The sequence below is a fragment of the Amblyomma maculatum genome, chromosome 11, assembly GCF_055883805.1.
Source record: "Amblyomma maculatum isolate TAMU_Amacu chromosome 11, ASM5588380v1, whole genome shotgun sequence".
NCBI lineage: Eukaryota > Metazoa > Arthropoda > Arachnida > Ixodida > Ixodidae > Amblyomma > Amblyomma maculatum.
Genome location: NC_139354.1, coordinates 96,890,035 through 96,913,836, shown reverse-complemented (window position 1 = coordinate 96,913,836; position 23,802 = coordinate 96,890,035). Strand labels below are relative to the sequence as shown.

General features: G+C 51.0%; 1 protein-coding gene across 1 annotated transcript in view; it reads left to right on the top strand.

Annotated features, from left to right (window-relative positions):
- The first annotated feature begins 673 nt into the window (after window positions 1–673).
- LOC146174451 (lipase member N-like) overlaps window positions 674–23,802 on the top strand; it is a 58,515-nt gene continuing 35,386 nt past the window's right edge. The window contains exons 1-3 of the mRNA XM_084585396.1: window positions 674–688; window positions 1,347–1,644; window positions 20,555–20,694. Of these exons, the coding sequence (XP_084441522.1) occupies window positions 674–688; window positions 1,347–1,644; window positions 20,555–20,694 (453 nt within the window). The remainder of the gene's footprint in view (window positions 689–1,346; window positions 1,645–20,554; window positions 20,695–23,802) is intronic.

The following is a 23,802-nucleotide window of genomic DNA, read 5'->3' as shown; positions in this document are numbered from 1 at the left end:
TTTAATGGAGACAAATAAAATTGAACTACTTGAACATCGAAGAAGAAAGCTTAGATTAAAGTTTATTTATCAGTTATTACATAACAAACTCGGTTTGGATCCATCATCATACTTAACGCCGGCACCAACCAGACAAACTCGTCAACACCCTCCCAGTCCCCTAACCCCTATATTAGCTAGAACAAACACTTACAAATTTTCGTTCTTTCCACGCACAATAACAGATTGGAATCAGTTAGTTAATCCACTGTCCCTTGAGTTTTAACCAATTGCTGCTATACTGTGTTGTCTTTTTTTTTTTTTGAAGTGTTGCGTTTTCTTTTTGTACCTTGATTGACTTGTTCACCCACCCTGCTTGGACTCAGTGTCCACAGTATTTTGTAAATAAATAAATAAATAAAATAATACTCCGACACAGTAGTCGGGCATCTTAACCAGTGCGTCACCACGGCGGTGCGGCCTTTCCATTAATATTAATGAAGTACTGGATTCACAGGAAAGGAAAGGCGTAACTTCTGTCACATTTGTTCTGTGGGCACCTGCACCGCGCCGTAAGAGAAAGGAGAAAAGTGGGAGTGAAAGCGGAAGGATACGAGGGGTGCTGCAGTGGAGAGCTACGGAGTGATTTCGACCGCCTTAGGAGCTTTAACGCGCACTGGCATTGGGAGGGGCGATGGGGCTGGTGCAGGTGGGTCACCGCTGCTTGCGGCGGGGGCTGGCCTGGCACCGAATTTTTGTCTGTTGTAGGCCGTCATTGCACACGCCACCGCTGGTGGTGGACGACGGCTGTTGCGGCGCGCGTCTTTCTTTCCCTCTTGCTTTCCTTTCTTCTCTATTTTCTCTTCTATCTGCACTAGGCAGCGGAGGTGGCTCAGCTACAGAGCCAGTAGCAGGCCCGTGCAGGGGGGGGGGGGGGGGGGGCGCTGTGAGCGCGCCAAGCGAGAGGACGTGCAGCGTATCGGCTCCACCAAAGTTTTGGCTGGAGCAACGAAATTTCGACCTCAACCCCATCAAGTCAGCTGCGATTGGAAATTGCTGTGAGCGCGCCAAGCGAGAGGACGTGCAGCGTATCGGCTCCACCAAAGTTTTGGCTGGAGCAACGAAATTTCGACCTCAACCCCATCAAGTCAGCTGCGATTGGAAATTGGCAGCTACCTGTGGACACCACCCGCACACAGGTGGGACTATTAAGGCATTTTTAGGGCCGATCATCACTTGCGTGTCGTGGCGGCGACGCTAGGCCTAACGGCTGCGCCGCAGCCCGGCCGTGGGTGAGTCGCCCAACAGCGGCAAGATGGCTGAACAGCTACAACGTGGCTACGACCAGGCCACCATGACCTGGTCAGATTTCGGCAACTTCTGCGCCTGATAGCCCGGATTCTGCGCCCATCGAGAACGTGAGGCTATTCAAATTGGTTGAACGCCGCTCCCGCAAGCGGAGCGCCAAGAAGGCGGATACCAAGTTGAATGACCCCTCAACACAACAAAACGCTGCTGCGCGCGCTGCAGCACTTCACGGCGGGCCCCCGCGTAACTCTGGACCCGTTTGGAAACCAAAGCCGCTTCCGCAGCTTCACCCCGAAGACATTGTCATCATCCTGAAGCCCCGGGTTACCGTCGCTCTCAAGGATGTCTTCCAACATGGCGAGCTAGGAGCAGCGTTCGCTGCCTACCTGGGCACCCAGGCCGCAGCATCGCTCAGCCTCGTCCCCACGTGGGCGCAAAATCTTATCGTCGCAGGCACCCGACAACCGCACGTCGCTACAAGCTTCTGCGTGATTTCGAAATTGAGTCACCCAAAGGTCAGCTCCCCATGTACGGCCAATTGAAACTCACTGGTGATGTGTGTCGCGGCGTCATCACCGTAGCCAACTACGAGACCAGTGAGTCACTCCAAAACAAGATCCAGTGGCGTGCTGGAGAGCTTGCCGATATCCGCAAGCTTGGAAAATCAAACGTCGCGGCGCTCACTTTTGTGGGCAAATTGGTGCCGCGATTTATTCACTATAATTCAGAAGTGGCCCTTGTACGTGCGTACAAGCGAACTGTCTCGGCCTGCGTGCGATGCGGTACTGTGGGCCACCGGGCGGACACATGCCCCTCCCCGGACTACGAAAAGTGCGGCCTGTGTGGCCAAACGGTGCCGACCGTCGACGGGGTCGAGGCACCTCATGAATGCAGTCCATCCTGTGCAGTCTGCGGGCAAGCCCACTCTACCAACTCACGTGACTGCACGGGAAAATTCCGCCAGCTCAAGGTACCAGGCCCCAAGGCCAAACGCCGTGAGCCCCCAGCAAAACGGCGGCATCCAAGGAAACAAGCTTCAGGTTGCAATGGCGGAACGCCGCCTGCGGCTCCTGCCACCGACATCAAAACGCCGCCTGGGAAGAAGAAGGCGCCTCCACCGCCACCGCCCAGCGGCATGGACAAGCACCGCTTCCCGGCTCTCAAGACGAGTGGCGCTGCCGGCGCCCGGGCATCCGCGCCCCAACATGGCAAACAGGTGAGCAGCTGGGCGGGGATCGCCTCCTCTTCTCCCTAGCCCCCCCTCTTCCCCACTCACCGTCTCCGCGCTCGATGCGGAATACAAAAAAACAGATTGACGTGCTCCGGGCACAGAATGAAATTTTAGTGAACAAAATTCAAAATTTAGAATCAAAATTGGCATCCGCCGCTCCGAGCTCGCAGAACTCGGACGCGATGGAGAGCGATGCGGAGCTCTCGCCAGCCCTCGTGACAGCGATCTCCGCGATGGAGGAACGCTTATCCTCAAAAATGCAATCTATGGTCGAGGCCGCTATGGACCAGATCTTCACCAAGGTCATAACTGCCATACCCGCGGTCGTCTCAAAACACATTACGGACAATCCCCGCCTCTTCCGTCGGTCGGGGCCCATTAGGGACGTATCCCGTCGTGCAAAATTCAACCGTCGGATCATTGATTCGGACAATGAGGACAGCTGCTCCGCTCCTGCCGCAACTCCCTTGGTGCCGCAGGTAGCTGGCTCTGGGGCAGCCACTCCCTCCTCCTCGCCAAAAATGTTCAATCATGGCGAGACACCTTAGTCACAGGCGCTCTTCTACCTCCAATTCGGCCATCTCAACATTAATAACACAATGGAAGTGTAGAGGCTTTAAGGACCGCACAAAGCGGGCCAATTTCCGTCTCTACCTTGAAACATTCGAGTCTGTACCAGCCGTGGTAGCCCTCCAGGAGCCAGGCCTAGGCGCCACACTTTCAAATTACACGACGTTCCAACAGGATCCCGCGTCTTGTCTTCTCGTACACAAAGCATGCACAGCCAACTTAGTGGATCTCGATCTCCAACTAGATTATTCCTATGTAATGGTGACAATCCTACCACTCCGCCACAGGGACCCGCCATTGCATGTACTTAACATGTACTGCCCTCCCAAACTCAAGCGAGTGACATTCTCGGACCTATTCAGCCGAGCGCTAAGAGTAGCGGGTCGCGATCCCCTCCTGATCGTGGGCGACTTTAACGCTCCCAGTCAGCTGGGGAGGTATTGCAAAGAGGAGTCGCGCGGACGTTAGTTGGCGGAACTTGCGTCCACGTTGGGCCTCATCCTCCACACTGACCCGGTCTGCCCAACACGGTTAGGAAACTCCGTAACACGGGATACGTGTCCGGACTTAACCTTCACTCGCAACATAAGACACGCACACTGGCTCAACACCGAGGAAACCCTCGGTAGCGACCACTGCATCCTTAACACTACAATACACACACACCCGCTCAAACGTCCCACAACACAAGCCCGTATCCCAGATTGGACGAAATTCAGGCAAAATTTTGACTCACTTGATAACACACCCATTTCCGAGCAGGGCTACTCAGCATGGTCCCAACAGCTGCTGACACACCTTCGCTCGCATGAAACACATATCCAGCTCTCAGAGGCGGTTACGGACGTGGATAACCACCTCCTACACCTCTGGGAAGCCCGTCGCAGCCTCGTCCGCCGTTGGCGACGCCAGAAACACAACAGAAAGCTTAAAGCTCGAATTGCCGAGCTCACCCAGAAAGCGTGTGTACGCGGCCCATCTCGTCGACTCCAACTGGGTGGACAGAAGTAACACGGCCGCGCGACAAATGTCTAGCCGCAACACATGGAGCTTCTTTCGAGCCCTCATCGACCCAACCCAAACACGAACCGAAACACAGAAACATTTGCAGAGAGCCATGCATGCTTTCTCTGGCAACACTACTCAACTGGCACAGAAACTCCGGGACCAGTATCGGTGTACAGCCCAAGGCCCCCGTGGATCATCATACTCTTATGCAGGCAGAGAGAACACAGAGCTGGATCAACTTTTCAAACTCCATGATCTGCGGGCGGCTCTTGCCAAAATGAAACGGGGCACTGCCCCGGGAAGTTATAAGGTCACCGTCAAACTTTTGACGAACCTGCCCGACTCGGCATACCAGTCCCTCCTTGACTACATCAATGCGATTTGGCGCGGGGACACCCCCCCTGCCAAGCGACTGGAAAACGGCTCTGGTAGCTTTTATTTGTAAATCAGGGAAACCAATTGACACAGATAACCTCTGTCCCATTTCTCACACCTCCTGTGTGGGCAAACTAATGGAGACGATGGTGCGGGGCCGGCTATCTGAATATCTTGAACAAAAACATGTATTCGCAGGTACCATGTTCAGATTCCGCCCACACAGATCCGCTCAAGATGTCCTCCTGCAACTCAATCGGGAAGTCCTTGACCCAATCGAATGCCCTCATAATGACCGGGTAGTACTCGCCTTAGATCTCAAAGGGGCATTTGATTATGTAACACACGAGATTATACTCACCCACCTAAGCCAGGCCGACTGTGGTCTCAACACATTCCAATACATCTAGCAATTTCTCACGAATCGTAAGTCCTACATTCGCATCCAAGATAGTGAGCATGGTCCTTACCTACTCGGCACGCGGGCAACCTCCCAAGGCGCAGTACTTTCCCCGCTGCTCTTCAATTTGGCTGTGATGCACCTGCCTGCCCAGCTCGATGGTGTAACTGGTGTGCAGCACGCCCTGTATGCCGATGACATCATCCTGTGGGCCACGCATGGTAGTATCGGGAGATTGAAACCAGCCTGCAAACAGCGGCAACGATAGTAGACCGCTACGCCCGCCGCTGTGGTCTTCAGTGTTCCCCACAAAAATCTGAATTTGTGCACCTCCGCCCCTCGCGAAAGTGCACAACTCAAATCACTCTTTCTTAAGACATTGGTCCCATACCCGAAACTGACGAGATACGGATACTCGGACTCTACACACACAAACACAGACGGTCAGACACTACATTGGCCAAACTCCGTAAGGTGGGGGACCAGGTGGGCCGCATGGTCCGTCGGGTTTCAAACAAACGCGGGGGTTGCGAAGTAAGGATGCCTTGCGGCTGGCAAACGCCTTTGTGACCAGTCGGATTCTATATTCGACACCTTATCTCCACCTACGGAAACAAGAGGAGGATGCCCTGGAGGTTATTCTTCGCAAAATTGTCAAGCGTGCCCTGGACCTCCCCATCACTACTTCAAACAGCCATCTTATGGCCCTTGAGGTGGTGAATACTTTTCGGGAGCTCCGGGAGGCGCACCTTACAAATCAGTACACGCGTTTGTTGCAAACGGAGTCGGGTCGCCGCCTTCTTGCTCGACTCCATATCCAACACACCACACTCATGGAAGACAGGTTTCGCATCCCAGAATTGTGGAGACGCGCCCTCTGCGTGCGACCTCTGCCAGCGAATATGTCACACGAAGATCATAATGGTCGGCGCTTGGCACGAGCGGAAGCCCTAGCCCGACATTATGGCAACAAAACAGGTGTGTACTACGTGGACGCCTCCGGCCCTCACCACGGGGGATGGTACACGGCCGCTGTAGTTCACAACAGCAAAACGGTTAACGGTCTCACCTTCAGAGCCCAAAGTACAACACACGCAGAAGAGGTGGCGATTGCTCTTGCGGCCTCTCATTCCGACTCAAAATACATAATTACCGACTCGCGAGGAGCCTGTCGGAACGTCAGACAAGGCTGAACTCCCTTACTAGCCTATAAAATTTACTTAAATTGCATACGGGATACGGACCCCGCACACCGCTACCTTATATGGGCCCCTGCTCATCATGGTTTGGCAGGAAACGAGGCAGCAGACGCAGCCGCCCGCGCGCTCTCTCACCGGGCTGTTTTCTGCTCCCTACCCGATCAGGAACCCGATTTTAATCCGGCCTACACCTTCAAAGATATCACGACGTACTATCAAACTTGTCATCGCCGTTATCCCAGCCCATGTAAAGGTCTCAAAAAGGCGGATGAGCGGCTTCTTCTCCGCCTTTTCACCAATACATTGCTGTGCTCGGCAGCCCTAAAACATTTGGCCCCTCCTTTAGTGGCAGATGCACACACTGTGGAGCGGTGTCTTCTGACATTTATCACATGGTGTGGGCCTGCCCCTCCAACCCAGCTATTCCCCCCATCCCCAACCCAACCCGGGAGAACTGCGAGGCGGTCCTGCTCGGCTGCCATGACTTACAGGTCCAACAAGCCTTAGTCGGACGCGCTCGAGCGGCGGCAACCGCCACTGGGGTCCTCAACTAGGGACCTCCACCTAGTGCTTGTAAGGATCGGTCCCTTATGGGCCGATCCAAACATACCTCCTGCCCCTTGTGTAAATAAATGTTCTTACCACCGCCACCACCCGTGCATCTTCTTTTCCTTCCTCTGACAGCCACAACAAGAACAACAACAACAATTGGGAGGTGGTGAAGGGTGGCAGTTCCTGCCCCTACGGGACTGGGACGGTAGGTCAACGCAGCTTGCGGCGGAACTAGCCAGCCACCGAATTTTTGTCTCTTTTTACGTGCCCCCACGTACGACTCTATCTCGCGGCGGCATATCTCATCTACTCTGGGATTGCCCTGCTTTTTCTACTGGATGCTCCGCGATCAAACCCTACCGCCTGAACTGCCGTTTCCTTCTAGAAACTGATGCTAACACACATGATATTTGCCAAGTATGGCTCACTTAGTGGCCTGGTTAGAGCAATGTGATTCGAAAAGGGTCCCGAAATACGGAGAAAACATCTTGCTCGCGCTCGACCTCAATGCGGCATTCGACAATGTCAGTCACAGGGCAGTGCTAGACGGGCTCTGCAACCTAGATTGCGGGCAGAGAATACACAGCTACGTGAAAGCCTTCTTAAGTAACAGAACCGCCACCATTGGAATAGGCGGCATCAGGACAGACACCTTCCTGACCCCCAAAAAGGGAACACCGCAAGGCTCAGTGATATCCCCTATGCTGTTTAACATTGTTATGATCGGCTTAGCAAAAAAAACTCGAAGAAATTGAAGGAGCCAGACATGCTATCTATGCTGATGACATCACGATCTGGATGACCAGGGGATCCTTAGGAGAAAAGCAAGACTGTCTGCAGAGAGCAGCAGACGCTGTCAACGCATACGCTCGACATTGCGGCCTGGAATGTTCTGCGGAGGAATCTGAGGTGCTGAGAGTCCACAGAAGAGGGTACGATCTGCACAACTCCATAGACATCTACATAGAGGAAAAGAAGATCCCGGAAGTGTCGCAAATAAAAATCCTAGGCGTGCAGATACAAAGCAATTGCCGTTTAGATCAAACAATCAGGCGGCTAGCAAGTACCACCGCGCAGATCACGTGAATGATAGCAAGAATCTCCCACAGAAGACGAAGCATGTCCGAGGAGGACACTTGTAGGCTAGTACAGGCCCTCGTTGTAAGCCGAATTGTATATGGCATCCCCTACCAAATTCCGCTCGAACAGGAAAAAGAACAACTGGAGGCAATCCTGAGGAAAGCCTACAAATCCGCTTGGACTAGCGGTCAACACCTCGACCGAAAAATTCAATAAACTGGGCATAAACAACACAGTGCAAGAGCACATCGAGGCCCACCTTCTCGCGCAGAAAATAAGACTCATGCAGACGCAAACGGGAAGGAAATCGCTAAATATACTGGGCATGAGAGATGCTTGCAGAGAAATAAACAGCACGGGCAGCATACCGAAAGAAATAAGAGAGATCATTAAGGTCAACCCGATTCCGAAAAACATGCATCCGAAAATACACAAGGCCAGAAGAGAGGCAATATCCGAGGCACACGAAAGAAGCCTCGCAGGGAAGAAACATATTGTACGTCGACGCGACCACATACAAAGAAGAACGCGGAGCGGTAGTCAGTGTTTTTGATCACCAGCTTAAAGAAGTCAACTGCGCCTCGATCAAGAGCAACATTCTCGAGGCTGAGGAAGCCGCAATCGCTCTCGCTATCACCCACCAGGGTTAGGAGGCTACCACAAAAATAATTACGGACTCGCAAGAAGCATGGAGAAGGTATAGCAGCGGACGCATATCCACTGTGGCCATCCGCATACTCAAGACAAGAAAAATCAGTTTTTCGAGATGCTTCATAAAGTGGACACCAGGCCATGAGACTGTCAAAGGTAACCAACGTGCCGACGCCAATGCCCGAGCATACGCCAACCGGGGGGCGCACAACGACGGGGAACCGGGCGCAGTCACTAGACGCTATGGAGCCATCCTTGAACATCAAAGAGCCTTAAGGAGGATCTATCCACCTCCCCACGAAGACCTCAATAGAGAGCAGTCGGTTGCCTGGAGACAGCTACAGACTAACACGTACCCCAATCTGAGTCTACTCAGTAAAATCCACCCCACTACATATGAATATAAATACCCACTATGCGGAGAACTCCCTACACTCTACCATGTTACATGGGCCTGTCAAGAAACACAGGTAGCACCAATGAACACCACACCAACACCGGAGCAGTGGGAGGCTGCACTGTCCTGCTCGACGCCTGACGACCAGCTCAAGCTGATTGACAGATCGCGCAAGACGGCAAAGGCCACTGGGGCCCCGGACTGAGGGCCCCACCAACGCCGGGAGAATTCCCTTTGTGTAAATAAAGCTTTTCATTCATTAATTCATTCGAGTGACGACCTAAACAATGAAGATTCTGTCTACTCCCCTTTATGTTCATCCATGGCCGTGAGCCTTTCCATTCAATAAAGGACATTCAATCAATCAATCAAGCTCTTGTGGCCCGTCATTGCATCCGCCCACGCATCGTTGGTGGTGGACGATGGCCGTTGTTGCGGCACGCGTCAGTCTCTCCCTCTACTTTTATTCTTCTCTATTTTTTCTCTGCTGTGCCCCGCCCCGCCGGGGTGGTGCAGTGGTAAGACGCCCGACTACTGTGCCGGAGTTCCCGGGATCGAATCCCGGCCTCGGCGGCTGCGTTTCGATGGAGGCGAAACGAAGTGGCGTCCGTGTGCTGTGCGATGTCAGCGCACGTTAAAGATCCCCAGGTGGTCGAAATTACTCCGTAGCCCTCCACTACGGCTCCTCTTTCTCTCTTTCCACTTTCATTCCCACCTTCCTCCCTTCCCTTCGGCGCGGTTCGGGTGTCCACAGAGCAAGTGTGACAGTTACTGCGCCTTTCCCTTCCTGTGAACCAATTTAATTTTTCTGCTGTGCCCCGCCGGGGTGGTGCAGTGGTAAGACGACCGATTACCCTTGCCGGAGTACCCGGGCTCGAACCCGACCTCGGCGGCTGCGTTTCGATGGAGGCGAAACGAAGAGGCGTCCGCGTGCTGTGCGATGTCAGCGCACGTTAAGATCCCCAGGTGGTCGAAATTACTCCGTAGCCCTCCACTACGGCTTCTCTTTCTCTCCTTCCACTTTCACGCCTATCTTCTTCCCTTCCCTTAAGGCGCGGTTGCGGTGTCCACAGAAAACAAGTGAGACAGTTACCGCGCATTTCCCTTCCTATAAATGAATCAGTTCCTCTTCTGTCCGCACGAGGCAGCGGAGGTGGCACAGCTACAGCGCCAGTAGCAGGCCCTTGCATTTTCTTTTCCTTCTTCCTACAACCACAACAACAGCACTGGCATTGCACAGCGCATTGGAGCCTCTTCTTTTCGGTGGCCTCAGTCAAAACGCAGCTGCCGATGTTCAAGATTGAACCCGGGTACACTGTAGTTGGGCATCTTTAACACTGCACCACAACGGCGAAGCGGTTTAAGTCATGTTTTGTGAAAAGGAAGGCGCAGTGTATATATTTGGGTGAACGCGTCGAATTCGCACAACACACTTTAGTCAAGGTCATTGAAAGGAAAAATTTAGTGTCATACGAAGGCCTCCAATACCTAGCGTGCTGAAAGTTTAGGTTACAATGTAAATTAGTTTATAAGAAAGTAAAGGCCGAGTAGCGGTCAAGATCACTTCAATGTGAAAACCGACAATACCAGACTGCTCAAACTGCCTTGTGTAGTGAAATTTTTCTGCGGTAGAAACGATACACCAGTCGCTAAGCCAGTTCGCAGAGCTCCCGATGAGCCAAGCTGCGCATGCACGAGGAGCGAGTGACGTCACACGGAGTACAGCTGAAGAACCGCGTTGCAGCTGCCGCCGACTCCTCTGCTGCGCGGTGGCGGTGGTTGGTTGGTTGGTTGTAAAACTTTTAATTCCGTCGGAAACGGGGAGTAGTGCGCCCGCGGATTAGAGGCTGGCAGGTAGCCTTTCGCTTGTTGCGGCTTCTTCCGCCAGGTGGACGGTGCGGTGCTGGATCGCAGGGTCTGCGCTTCGCAGCAGCGTATCCCAGGCTTCTCTACTTATAATATTTTGCCCTATCGCTGGAGATTGTGGGCACTCCCAAATTATGTGGTCGAGGGTCCCTCTCGTCCCACAGTATTTGCAGGGATCATTGTCCCTAATGTCTGGTAGCACGTGAAACGCCCAGACCGGGTTCATGAACGTATTAGTTTGTAGCCGCCTCCACGCGACAGCTTCTCTGTTATTTAGTCTAACATCTGGCGGGGGTACCAGTCTACGTCCCCATTTATAATGGTCGATGATTTCCCCGTAATTTGGCAGACGCTCGTCGTATGCCCAGTGTTCGGGAAGCTCGACGGCTACCCGGAAGTAGAGAGCTCGGGCTAGCTCGTGAACCGCCTCGTTACCAGGGACGGCAGCGTGAGCGGGTGTCCAAATTAACTGAATTTTCCTGTTTATCGTTCTTTGGGTGGGGATTTTGGCCGCCTGCGGCGATATCCTCCCCTTCCCAAAATTCTGAATGGCAGTTTTGCTGTCGCTAATTATGAACTTGGCTTCTGTTCCTACGCAAGCTAGCGCTATCGCAACTTCCTCCGCAGTCTCTATACTGCGGCCTCTGATGGCTGCCGCGGATACCGGTGCCCCTCGGCCATCGACTACCGAAGCTACCGCTGCACCTGTTCTGCCACTTGCCGCATCAACATAGACTACTTCCTTTGCTCCCATGTTCTTGAACCGTCGCTCTAGAGCTTCGGCTCGTTTGGCCCTTCTTTCGACATTAAATTCTGGATGCATAACTCCTAAATTCTGGATGCATAATCCCATTGAAGGGGGGGACTACCAAGGCATTCCTGATTTCACTATTAATCGTGGCTTTTTTTTTGAACTCCTCTGTCTGGGTTGAGGACTACTTTTGCAAGGATTACCCTGCCCGTCTCAGTCGTGCTTAGTCTCTCTAATTGGGAGACTCGCACTGCCTTCGCCAATTCTGCCCACGTGTTATGCACTCCGAGTTCGTGCAGTCGTTCGCTCGAGGTACATATTGGCAGTCCTAGTGCCTTCTTAACGCATCTTCGAATCAGGCAGTCTAACTTCTCTTTTTCGCCGGCCTTGATGTCCAGGTAGGGCGTGGCGTAACTTATTCTGCTTATTACGTATGCCTGGACTAGTTTTAGTAAATTTCGCTCCTTGAGGCCTCTTCCTTTAGAGGCGACCCTCCTCAAGATCCAAGAGTGAAGAGTAGAGTGGTGGTGGTGAACTGTTTTATTGCGCCCAAATGCAAGGTACCAGTCAAAGGACTGGTTGCGCTGGCTTAGAGGAGTTTCGCATGTATAACATTGATTTGTCGCGGCCTCCACAGCGCCCTGGATACGCCTGTGTTAGTCTGCTGGCTTGGAAGTACGCAGGAGAGACTCCCACTTCTGTGTGGTCTTTAAGTTGTCTGTGTTGTAGTGTGTACAAGCCCACGCCATGCGTATGAGAGTGGACGGAGTTGAGCAGTGCTTGCACATTAGGGCTAGCTATTTTGAAAAGATCCTGTTGTATAAGGAGGTATGTCGGAGGCTGCGGTTAGTAGTTTCGCCATTAACGTCCTTGCGTCATGTTAGATCGCGGTGTGCGGGAGGATATGTGCATCTTTGGAGTCGGTAGTGCTGAAGTTTGTCTGTGTAAGTGGTGAGTAGAGAAGCGTGTGAGATATTAGTGTCAGGGGAAGCAGGGTGGCTGATGATTCTCTCGGGTCAGCAGCTGATATCTCGAGCGAGAGTGTGCGCCGGGGCGTTTCCGCTGAGCGACTAATGGGCTGGAGCCCAAAGAATTAAGCGAGATGTGTAAGATGGTTCTTTAGAACGTAGAATGAGCAACGCCTGGCAAGAGATACGGCCAGAATCGTAGTCGCGAAATAGCCTGTATAGAATCGATGGTGACGACTTTGGTATTAGGGTCGGCTAGCGCTAGTGAAATGTCAATCTCCTCAGCTGCGGTGACTGTTTTTGTATTGCGAATGCTGCAGGCTGTGTACAAGGTGCGATGAAGGGCGAGAGCTACCTGCCCATTGCTCGCTTCGAGTGATGGTAAGAGACGTCAGTATACGTGACGTCTGGGTGTCCCGAGAGCCACGAGGTTATGAGAAGCTCTGGACATGGAAAGTGACATTTCTAGCCATTTGCTTTCGGCAGACGTGAGACGTAGGTAGAGTGCTATGTAGGTTATGCGGGAGCAGATGAAAGCTTGAACGCGGCGCAGGAGGTTGGATTCTCGCATGTCAGGATGCTTGTTGGATACTCGCCTAAGGAGACGTCCGATCTGTACCACCGACTGGTCGATGCATTTAAGCATGATGTTTGCTTCTACTGCTGGACGTGTCGGGCGCGTTTGATAATATCTGCAGCGCTCTTATTCTCGCGACGCTTCAGAAGGCTGGCGTGGGCGGACGCTTGCTACAATACGTTCCGAGCTTTTTCCAGGCGCGCTCCATGCGCGTTCGCGTGGGGGGTGCTCTCTCGGCGCCTCGCCCGGTCAGGCTAGGCGTGCCGCAGGGCTCTATCCTGTCACCTTTTCTGTTCAATGTGGCGATGTCGGTGGTGCCGGGATGCCTGCCTGCAGGCTGCCGGCATCATGTGTACATCTCCATATACGCAGATGAGATTGCTCTGTGGTGCCTGGGAACGCCGGGCGAGACAGCACGGGTGCGCGCGTGCCTGCAGGCAGCTCTGACGGCGGTGAGCAACTGTTTGCACGGCCTAGGTCCCTCGCTCAGCGCGGACAAATCCGTCGCAATGGCCTGTGTTCTGAGCTCGCGCAAGCGACCACCGCCGCTCACACTGGACAGGACCCTCCTGCCGTGGCGGCGTTCGGTGCGGTACCTGGGGTTGGACATAGACCAGCGCCTTTCCTTCCGACCCACGGCGATCAAGGCCTACCTGCAGATGAAGAGAACCACCGCTGCCGTACACAGGCTCACTGCTCGAGGCCAGGACATGTCCCAGCAAGCTGCGTTACGACTGTACAACTGCGCGGCTGTGGGGGAAATATCTACGCGCTACCGCTCATCACACTGAGCAAATCATGCTGGAAGAAGCCGGAGGTCGAACATCGCAAGGCGCTTCGCATTTGCCTCGGCCTTCCTCAGAACTCTCAATGCGCAACTACTTTGGCCGAGGCAGGTGAGTAGACTTTACAACTTCTAGCCACGCGGCGGGCGCTCCGACACATCGATCACCTACAGCTCGCAGAGGACGGTGGCCCGCTATTACATCGGTTGCGAGATCATTGCCACTTGAGCTTTGGAGCGGCGCTGCTCGAGTACAAGCAGCTCACCAAGGCAACGTCCCTCTACAAACTCTTCTCGCCCTGGCTCGCTGCTACGGGGGTTCAGCGAGAGATTGTCGGAATCGCTGGGAAACACACCACACCGCTCTGTTCAGTGCAGCAACTGACCAGAGCCGTCATCTACGAGGAACTCCAACACTACCTCGTCGTTTACACCGACGGCTCCGTGGCCAGAGATAGTTGCTCGCTAGCAGCGGCGGCTATCATCCCCGCTATGCAACTGCACAGACAGCTGCACCTGTGATTACTGGGTTCTTCTACCACGGCGGAGCTGCTGGGCCTACGTCTAGGCCCGGGTGTAGTACTTGAACTGACTCCGCCGCCACCGAGGTGTGCCGTGCTATGTGACTCCCGCGCTGCCCTCAGCCGCCTTCGAACCACCGGCCGGGGAACTCCGCTGCTGTGTCAGATTCGCGCGCGTCTCGAGCGCTTGGCGGAGCGCGGCTGCGCTGTACGGGCACAATGGATCCCCGGGCACTGCGGCAAGAGGGCAACGAACGTGCCGACGAGCTCGCGACCGCAGCACATGAACTCCCTCCTAGCGACGAGCAACTCGCTTTGGAGGACGTGCGTGCGGTAATCGACGACCACTTCCGGACGCAGCACTCCGACCCACGCATCGCAAGAGGTGAGCACATTCACAGTGTCAGTGGCCGCTCGCTGACTCGGCTGCACCGCGCATTGATCCTCCGTGCACGCATTGGATGCATGTGGCCACGGAACGACGGATGCGCCACACACTTGCCACCAGTGACGTGTGTGACGGCTGTAGCGCGGTAGAAACTCTTGAACATCTTCTACGGCACTGCGCCCCGCTAGCCGGACCACGACGTGAGTTGCTGGCGGCTTGGGGAGCGCAGGGGGTAATCCCGGACAGCGTAGCTGTGCTCCCTTGGCCGCCGGACAGTGCGAGAGACCGCGAGCGAGCACACATGAGCCTGTGTGAGTATATCAAAAAGGCGGGCTTGATGACCCGCCTACTTCACCTTGCCAGGTAGTGCGCGTTGTGAATGAACGCTCCTCGTTTGCTATTTTGCACAATAATGGCCGATCGCACACGACAGCCGTCAGTGTTTTGTACAGTGTGCAAGTGCGTGCATTGTGAACAGTTGCCTTAACGCAGAGCTATTGCGGAGGCCCGCCCGATGTGCCGAATGCTCAGTGACCTAAGGCTTTTGCGGGTGGGCCTCAAAAAAACTACTGTACACTGTACCATAGTGTATATGTTTCTTTTACTTTTACCTACCCTTTTCTTTCTCCCTATCGCTCACCTCTTTGATTTCTTCTACCTTTTCCTCGCTGTCCCTTTATTTCCGCCGCCACAGTTCAGGTGCTTCAGATATAAGATAGCAGGTACCGGGGCTGCCAAACATCTTTTGTTTTCTTTTGTATGTACAATAAATAACCCCCCCCCCCCCCACCACCACCTGTCGCCCTGCAGGTGTAATTCCAAGCTTCTGATGTGGTCTGTGCGATGAATCGGATTTCCGTGCACCTGGAGATAGATGTCAGAAAGTATTCTTGCAGGGCGTCGTCCCGGAGACGGGATGATGGTATACTCTGACTTTGTCGCTTACCAGGTGACGCCAACGGTGCTGAGAGAATCTCTGATCCGTTCGATGACGGTCTCTTCACCATCATCATCAGCCTGACTATACCCACTGCAGGGCGAAGGCCTCTTCCATATTTCTCCAATTAGCCCTGTTCTGTGCTAGCTGCATCCTTTTTAACCCTGCGAACTTAACCTCATCCACCCAACTACCTGTCTGCCGCCCCCTGCTACACTTTCCTTCCCTTGGAATCCAGTTTGTTACCCTAAGCGACCATCGCTTATCCTCTCTCCGCACTACATGTCCTGCCCATGTCCATTTCTTCCTCTTATTTTCCACTAGAATGTCGGTAACTTGAGTTATTTCTCTGACCCACTCTGCACGCTTCCTATCTCTTAATGTCGCCCCTACCATGTTTCGTTCCATAGCCCTCTGGGTTGTCCTCAACTTAAGTAGACCTCTCTTGGTTAGCCTCCACGTTTGAGCCCCATAGGTGACTACAGGTAAGATGAACTGTTGTATACTTTCCTCTTGAGCGATACCGGCAAGCTGCTAGTTATAATCTGCGGGAGCTTGCAAAATGCGCTCCATCCCAATCTTATTCTTCTTGTTATTTCCTTTTCATGGTCCGGATCTGCGGTTACTACTTCTCCTAAGTAGACATATTCGCCTTCTACTTCCACTACTTCGCTGCCTAATGTAAACTGCTGTTCCTTCCCGAGGCTGTTGAACATTACCTTAGTCTTGTGGAAATTGATTTTCAAGCCTACCTTTTTATTTTTCCGGTCTAGGTCATCAATCATTATTTGTAGTTCATCCTTCGAGTTTCTTACGAAGGCAATGTCATCAGCAAATCGCAGATTACTGAGGTATTCTCCATCTACCTCTCTCTCGCGGCGGTCTCTTGAGTCTGTTCAATCTGGGCGTCACTGCTGCGCGTGATCAAAAGCGTGAGTTCGTCAGCATAAGTGCTGTGATGCAGGTGGGGGATATCGGCCAGTAGTTTGGGCAGGCCTATCATGGGCCTGAAAAGAACAGTTTCGGCATGAGAATGCGTTTTGTGCCGAAAAATGCACAATATAGAAACCCCTAGCCAATTGAAGGTGCACACCAGGTCACGTAAAAAACTGAGGGTGGTTCTAGGCAGACCGAAGCACAGAAATCGCTGACAAAAGAGAAAACCGTTTCGTTGTTTCAACTGTCAGGAGACCGGACACGTTGCAGCAAGATGCAAAACGCCGCGGGTACCCTTTTCCTACGCAGATGACAGTGACGAAAATTTGGAGCTCCTACGGTAGTACATTCACGAGGTCAAAATAAATGGAAAGCCGTACAGAGCCCTTAGGGACAGCGGGGCAACAGCGGACATTGTTCATCCTTCCTATGTTAAAGAGGAAGACTTGACTGGGGAAATGGCATGGATAAAGCAGGTGCTAGAACATCAAAGTGCGTGCCTTCGATGGCAAGGGTAGTGATTTCGGGCCAGTTCGGAGAGTAAGCGACAGAAGCCGCTGTCTCGCGCGCGGTTTCAGTACAGTATTCGTACCTATTTTCGAATAGGTCGAATCAGTTGCTGCATGAGCGGGGTCAGAAGCTCGCAGAGGAAAACACAACATCCTACACCAGAACCCTGACCATCTCTCTTCGGCAAGTGATTGCGACCACTGGCCGATCAAGATTTTCCCCGGCCGCGGAGGAGCTGTTAAGGATGGCGACCACGAGACGGGCGCGGGAGCTGCCGCTTTCAACCATCCAGACAAGAATTCCCGATCGAAAAGGGTGGAGGGGTCCAGAAGGGCGACAGCGAGACTCCACCTTGCTGGGCCATCGAGGAACACAAAAGCTGAAGTGAATCCCGGCGTCTCTCGCATGAGTCAGTACCTTCATGGTGGTCACGCGGTCACCGCCTTCGTCTGGCAGACAGCGCGCAGCGGCCTTTGTGACGCAGACGTTTGTGCCCAGACCGTGAGGCACCGGCGGTCAACGCTTTTCCGATTCGTCTTGCCGACGGCGCGCGGTGGCTTGTCCGACAAAGGTGTGTCCCAGACTATGCGATGCCGGCAGTCAGCGAGCTCCTCGTGTGGTGCTCTCTACACCGCCACAGCGGCTTCCTTCTTCCCCACCAAGTCTAAACTTTCGAGGGGGCGCGTCTGTGAGAGTGAAAGTGTGGCAATTTGAGTGACATTAGAGTGATAAGGACACTCCCTCAACGACGAGCGCTCCCTTTACCTAGGGAACCTGGGAAACACGGGCACTTTAAAACTATGTGTGTGTACGGGCATCATCACTTCTTCTCCGGAGTCTTTTCTATTACTAACAATGTTAATAAATCAAGTTTTCGTGTTTCGACTCCTAACTCCTTCGCTCAGCGGCACTTTTTCCTGAGGTGCAGCGGGCGTCGATGCGGCCGACGATCCGTCCAGCGACACCTGCGTCCCACCTCTAACACTACACGTTCCCGCAAAGAACATAATTCCTACGGCACGTCTTCAGTAATGCACTACAAGCTTCAAGCTAAAATGAGGCTTACTTTTTACGCTCAGGTGCAGCACTTGCAATGACATATTTAAAACTTTCTAAACATGCGCCGGGTATAGTTAACGAAATTACGTTATGAGGAAATGAGCAGAAACTTGTTATCCTTGATGACAAATGCTTATTTTTCAGAAAGCTGATAAAGTGGACGCCCTCGTCCTGCAGCATATTCTACCATATATATAGATGGATTTATTGAAAGGAAAAGGCAGAGAGGTTGGCCCGAATAATTCAAATCTGGCCTGCTACTCTGCACTGGGGAAGGGGAAGAGAGAAGAAAGAAGGTCATGATGGGTGACGATGTGGGAGAAGGCACATGAAATATATATACAGACACAGCAGCTTGCTTTACAAACGTGAATCAAGTCCGCTGGCGCTCAAATAACGGCAAAGAGCGCGCACGGCCTGGACGCCCTTCCCTTGTCCTGCCAAGCGCCCAGCAGCAGTTCCTCCGACAGAGGCCTCTTGTCTAAACGCTTCAAGGAAGCAGCTAGCACATTTCTTTCGTTCGCATACTCTGGGCACACCAATAATACATGGTCCACAGTCTCTGGGATGCCACAAGTTAAACATTCCGGTGAGTCCATCTGTCCAATTAAATGTAAGTAGTTGCGCGTGAAAGCCACGTTTAAACGAAGTCGATGTATCAAGCATGTCTGATGACGCGGAATATCACGCGGAACATTAAATTTAAATGTTCGATCAAGCCTTCTTAGACGGATGTGTCGGGCGTCTGGTTGAGCCCAGTAAGCTGCTGTAGCAATATTCATATAACTCTTTAGAAGACACGTCGTATCCGCTCTTGAAAAAGGCACAGCTGTTTGGAAGCCATTGATGAGTGCGCTTTTCGCTTCAACATCGGCCTGCTCATTCCCATGGAGGCCGCAGTGGGCAGGAATCCATTGAAACATTATCATGTGGCCTTGCAGCTGGGCAGATGTGATGAGATCCATAATGTTTAGTGCCAGGGACTGATAGGCAGTGTGGCGTAAGAAGTTTTCCAAAATTTGTAATGCAGTCTTCGAGTCCGCGAATATACACCATTTTTGAGGTGGTTCCCCACATATATAGCGAATAGATTCCCGAATGGCTACAAGTTCGGCAGCGGTTGATGTAGAGGTATGTCCCAAAAGGAAATGCAGAGTCGTTTTTTGAGCGGGTATGACCACAGCTGCAGCGGATGTCTGTGCTGACACAGATCCATCGGTGTATACGTGAATATAACTGAGATATTCTGACCAGATGTGTGCCAGAGTAAGTTGTTTGAGTCCACTAATTGGTACCATTGATTTCTTTAGTATTCCGGGAACACGAAGGTGCACCAAAGGTTTATCCATCGTCCATGGTGGTTGGGTGGGATGATATGGGAGGGCATATCCTGTCGGTACTTGCGACTGATGGCAGCGGAGTGCGGTTGTAAAACTGCAGTCCGGCCTCTCATCCAGAATCTTGCTGAGTGGGTGAAAACGGTGTCTTGTAAGTGCTCGTAAATATACACGAAGTGGTTCGTGTGACAAGTATATGGACATTGGGCGAGCGTGTGCCTCTTCAATTGTGCCTTTGTTAGAGGTGCATCTAGGCAGTCCAAGGCATATTTTCAGTGCCTGCGCTTGCACGCTCTCTAAAGTCCGCAAGCAGGAAATGCTCATACTAAAGAGTACTGGGAGACTGTACCGGATGTAGCCAACAAACAGAGCCTCGTAAAGGCGTATTAAGGAGCGCTCAGTTGGACCCCATTTGATGCCAGCTATGTAACGAAGTACATGGCAAAAATTAATTAGCCTCTTCTTCACCATAACAATATGTTTCGACCAAGATAGTCGGTGGTCAATAATTACTCCCAAGAATCTGTGCCTGGAGACGTATGGTATTACGACTCCATGAAGGGTAATCGGGTAGCGGCTGACACATTTTCCCGTAAACGCGATCACTGCACACTTTTCTGCCGCTAAAAATAAACCTTGACGCCGTAAGTACATCGATGTTGATGACACAGCTCGTTGCAGTCTCGAACGTAGTTGTGGGCGCCTCGAGCCAGAGGCCCAGATGCAGATGTCGTCAGCATATGCACTTATGTGGATGTTAGTTGGCATTTCACTCACCAGGCCAATTATCCAATCAGCCCAACTTTATTCTACCACGCTTTGCACACAACCCTCTTGAAAGGATAACAATATAAAAAAGCCAATTTTCAAACGCCTTACATCGTATTAGTTATTATTCCTCGCGGCTTGCATTCACATGTTTCCCAGGATGCCGTTCAGGCAATGCACTCTTAATGCATAACTTACCACGATCACAACGTGCCTGTGGGGCAATGACTCGAGGCTTTAAATGGGGAGCGGAAATTCACACGAGCACGTAGTGGGAAGAGTAGTTTTCTGAAGCTGAATTTAAAATTGAACTGGGTAACAAATACACTGATGCAGCAAAAACTTGAATAAAGAAAGAAAGTTTTAAACCCCTTTCGAGCCCCATATAAACCCCGGTTCCAGTCAACGTGAGTACTGCTGTCAAAATGCCGCAAGAGTGCCGATTCTCGTGCTTTCATACATCCCTCGCCGCGTTCTTGATGACTCTGACCTTGTCGAATGGTTACGCCCCTGATGTGGAACGCCAAGCAGATATGACTACGGTAAGTTGCCTAAAGGCGAAATGAGTAATTACCGCAGCCTGTTTTCAAACAAAAAGCGTATTCGCTAATCACATATATGCACTTCAAGAGACGTATGTAAAACACGAAAGCACTTGAGATGAAACAGGAACCACATGATGTGCCGGGAACTTAAAGCCTGTATTTTAATAAAGGAGGCATTTTTCAATTTTGCGGGTTACCTAGCACTGATCGGCGCTGCATACAAATTCAGGCTATTCTAATAATTCACTATTCCTTTTCTCTATGCAGATGTATAACGTGTGTATTTAACAGTTATGGTTAATTTATTACATCAGCGGTTGAATACCTATCACGGATTCTGCTTCAATTTTCTTCCGTAATTTGAGAAATGCATGAACATTTATTTTAGGGATGGTGTCTTTAGAAGTGTCGAGTGACAATTTATTGCTGTTTTACTTACGACCTTTGCACGGACCACCAATAGCTCTTCGAAGATCAGCAGAGACAAAGATTATGTAGTTGTTCTCAGTGCTGAGTATTACCAGCCATACTTATGTAATAAATAGGTATAGAAATATTCTGAGTGATCTGCTTGAAGTTTTTGTTAGGCGTCGGCACCGTTGCATATTTTAGGAGTTAATATAATCTGTGAGCCGGAAACGTTCCTATTTTCTCTTATGAAACATGCCCACAGTGATTATAGTGGCTCATGCACTTTGAAACATTAACTGGTAAAATATTAAAGCAAAATGTACCGCTGGCAATTCCTTGTAATATTGATAGCCCAATGCTGCCTGTATACTTTTATAAACAGGGATAAAATAGTTTGGCCAGTGTGAGAGCCGCTTTAATAAAAAAAGAGGATAAAACAATGTCACAACTCGAGAAGGTGTTTTCTGCACTAGCACTTTCTCTTTATCGAACCCATCTGCTGCTTAACAGAAACAATTCTCTATACGCGGCATGTTCATTGGCGATCAGCTTGTGATTTTAGACTTTTAGCATTCCATTTTAGTGCATGATGGCGGTTTTTGCTTCTTTAACGCGAAGTATCCATTTAATAACTTGCAGCTGCGAAGGAGGTATCTCAGGCATATTTAAATATATAAGCGCTGTCAAATCGCAAATAAATGGGAAGAATAGGTATATACCAGTAATGAGCTTGCGCTTCCGCTAATCATTATCCCACTTTATTTCTGCATACTAATTAATTCCTCGGTAAACACCTCGGCTCAGGTCCCAAAGTGCAGTTCTTACTCGCCGCTATAGAGTTGTCGATCGAGAATCACCGTCAGTTTTAGCCTTTGTGTATTCACAAGAGCCAACTTCGAAATAAAGCTCAAGATGAAGGACAGCAACCCACTCTCCTACGTTCTCACCGAAGAGCCAAAGCTGAGGTGTGGGGTGAGAACACCAGCGGCAGCAAGCATGCCCCCTTACGAGTAATAAAGTAGGACAGCTAATAATATCCTTGGCAACAGAGCTTCGAATGAATGAATGAATGAATGAATGAATGAATGAATGAATGAATGAATGAATGAATGAATGAATGAATGAATGAATGAATGAAGACGTGGAGGCGACTTTATTGATGGCCGAGAAACAGATGCTGAGCTAAAATTTTGGCTTACCGATATTCGTAACAAAGGGCAATTTTCTTGCTGACTAAGCCGCACGCAAACGGTTATCACAAATTCGTCCCTTAACTGTTTCTTACACTTAAACAAGAAAAAAAGAAGTAGGGAGTTATTTCAATAAATTAGGTTGGCTGTCTGTTACATTAGGCGATCCGCAAACAGTGTAGGTGTGTTTCGAGGAATGTCCTGGAGGCGAAGTAAGAGTAGATGTTATTGCAGCTGACGCGCAGACTAGCATGCATAGGCAGCTGTGTGGACACTGCAGGAAATGCGGCGTATCCGTCTCGTGCACTTCTGTCAGCAAAAACGAAAGGCCAAATTATCATGTTGTGGTGACACGCAGCTGCACATTCTTGTTTTCGATAAAAAAGCAGAATCTCACGCAGTTGCATGAATACCAGCAAGGCACTGCTGAGTTAGCAGCCTATTGAGCGTATTTTACCAACCCCTTAGGCTGCGTAGAGGCTGAAACGATTGCAGGTGCTATTTCTTTGATTGTAGTTCTGTTGTAGTGTGAAGTTAAATATTCAAAAAAGCAAATTCTGCGATTAGTTCAGAGGTGACTATAATACTTCGAGCACATCTTCCTTTCGTCAATTCCCTACAACGTGGTTCAGGTATCCACAGAAACACGCGTGACAGATACGGCGACTTTCCCTTTCTGTGAACCTATTATTTTTATTAATATTGTTATTATGACCAGATGAGAAGTGTGTTCTGAAGAATTGACCGGCGTTACAGGTCAGCGCAGAATGCCATAAAGATAAATTTAGTCTTGCGCATTGCCTATTCGCAGTTTTGCGCATATTAATAAGGCAGGCAGGCAGCGGGAAGACTGAAGACTGCGCTAAGTAGCTGCAGCCCACCGAGAATATTTGAAAACAAAAGCAACGCATGGCGGCTAAGCAGAATACGTGCCTATATGCTCACCTAATGAAATGGATAACGGGTTTTCTCACCGAAGAGAAACAAAGTGTCAGTAGAAGGATGGCTGGGCGGATGAGCTTAAATTCTGCGATATTCAAATGAGTAGTGCTGGCACAAGACCATATTATTTGAAGGAAAGGGGAGACTTTGTTGCCATGGAATGATCGTTATTCTGATGGCAATGATGATGAAAATGATGACATCTCGCCCAATCGGAAAAACTGCAGAAAAGTTGATGTTACGGTAACATTTCTGTGTGGTTTTTCACCTGAAACTTCTTGTGAAAACATCACGCTCTTTACCAACATAATAAATTTCTGTACTTATAACAGAAACGTGTTACGGAACTACAGATAACCGAAGCATACTACAGAAAAACCACAGATGTATAGAAAAATCTGACATTGGGGGGCGGTATATATTCGCCACGAAAATGAAGGGTACTGTGTGTGCGTGATGCATTATTCGTGTGATAACGCAGTGTGTCTTTGACGTAATGGTGCGTGTTTGGTGGGTGATTGAACGGTGAATAGGTGTGGACACCCTAGGTTTGTCCGTGGCA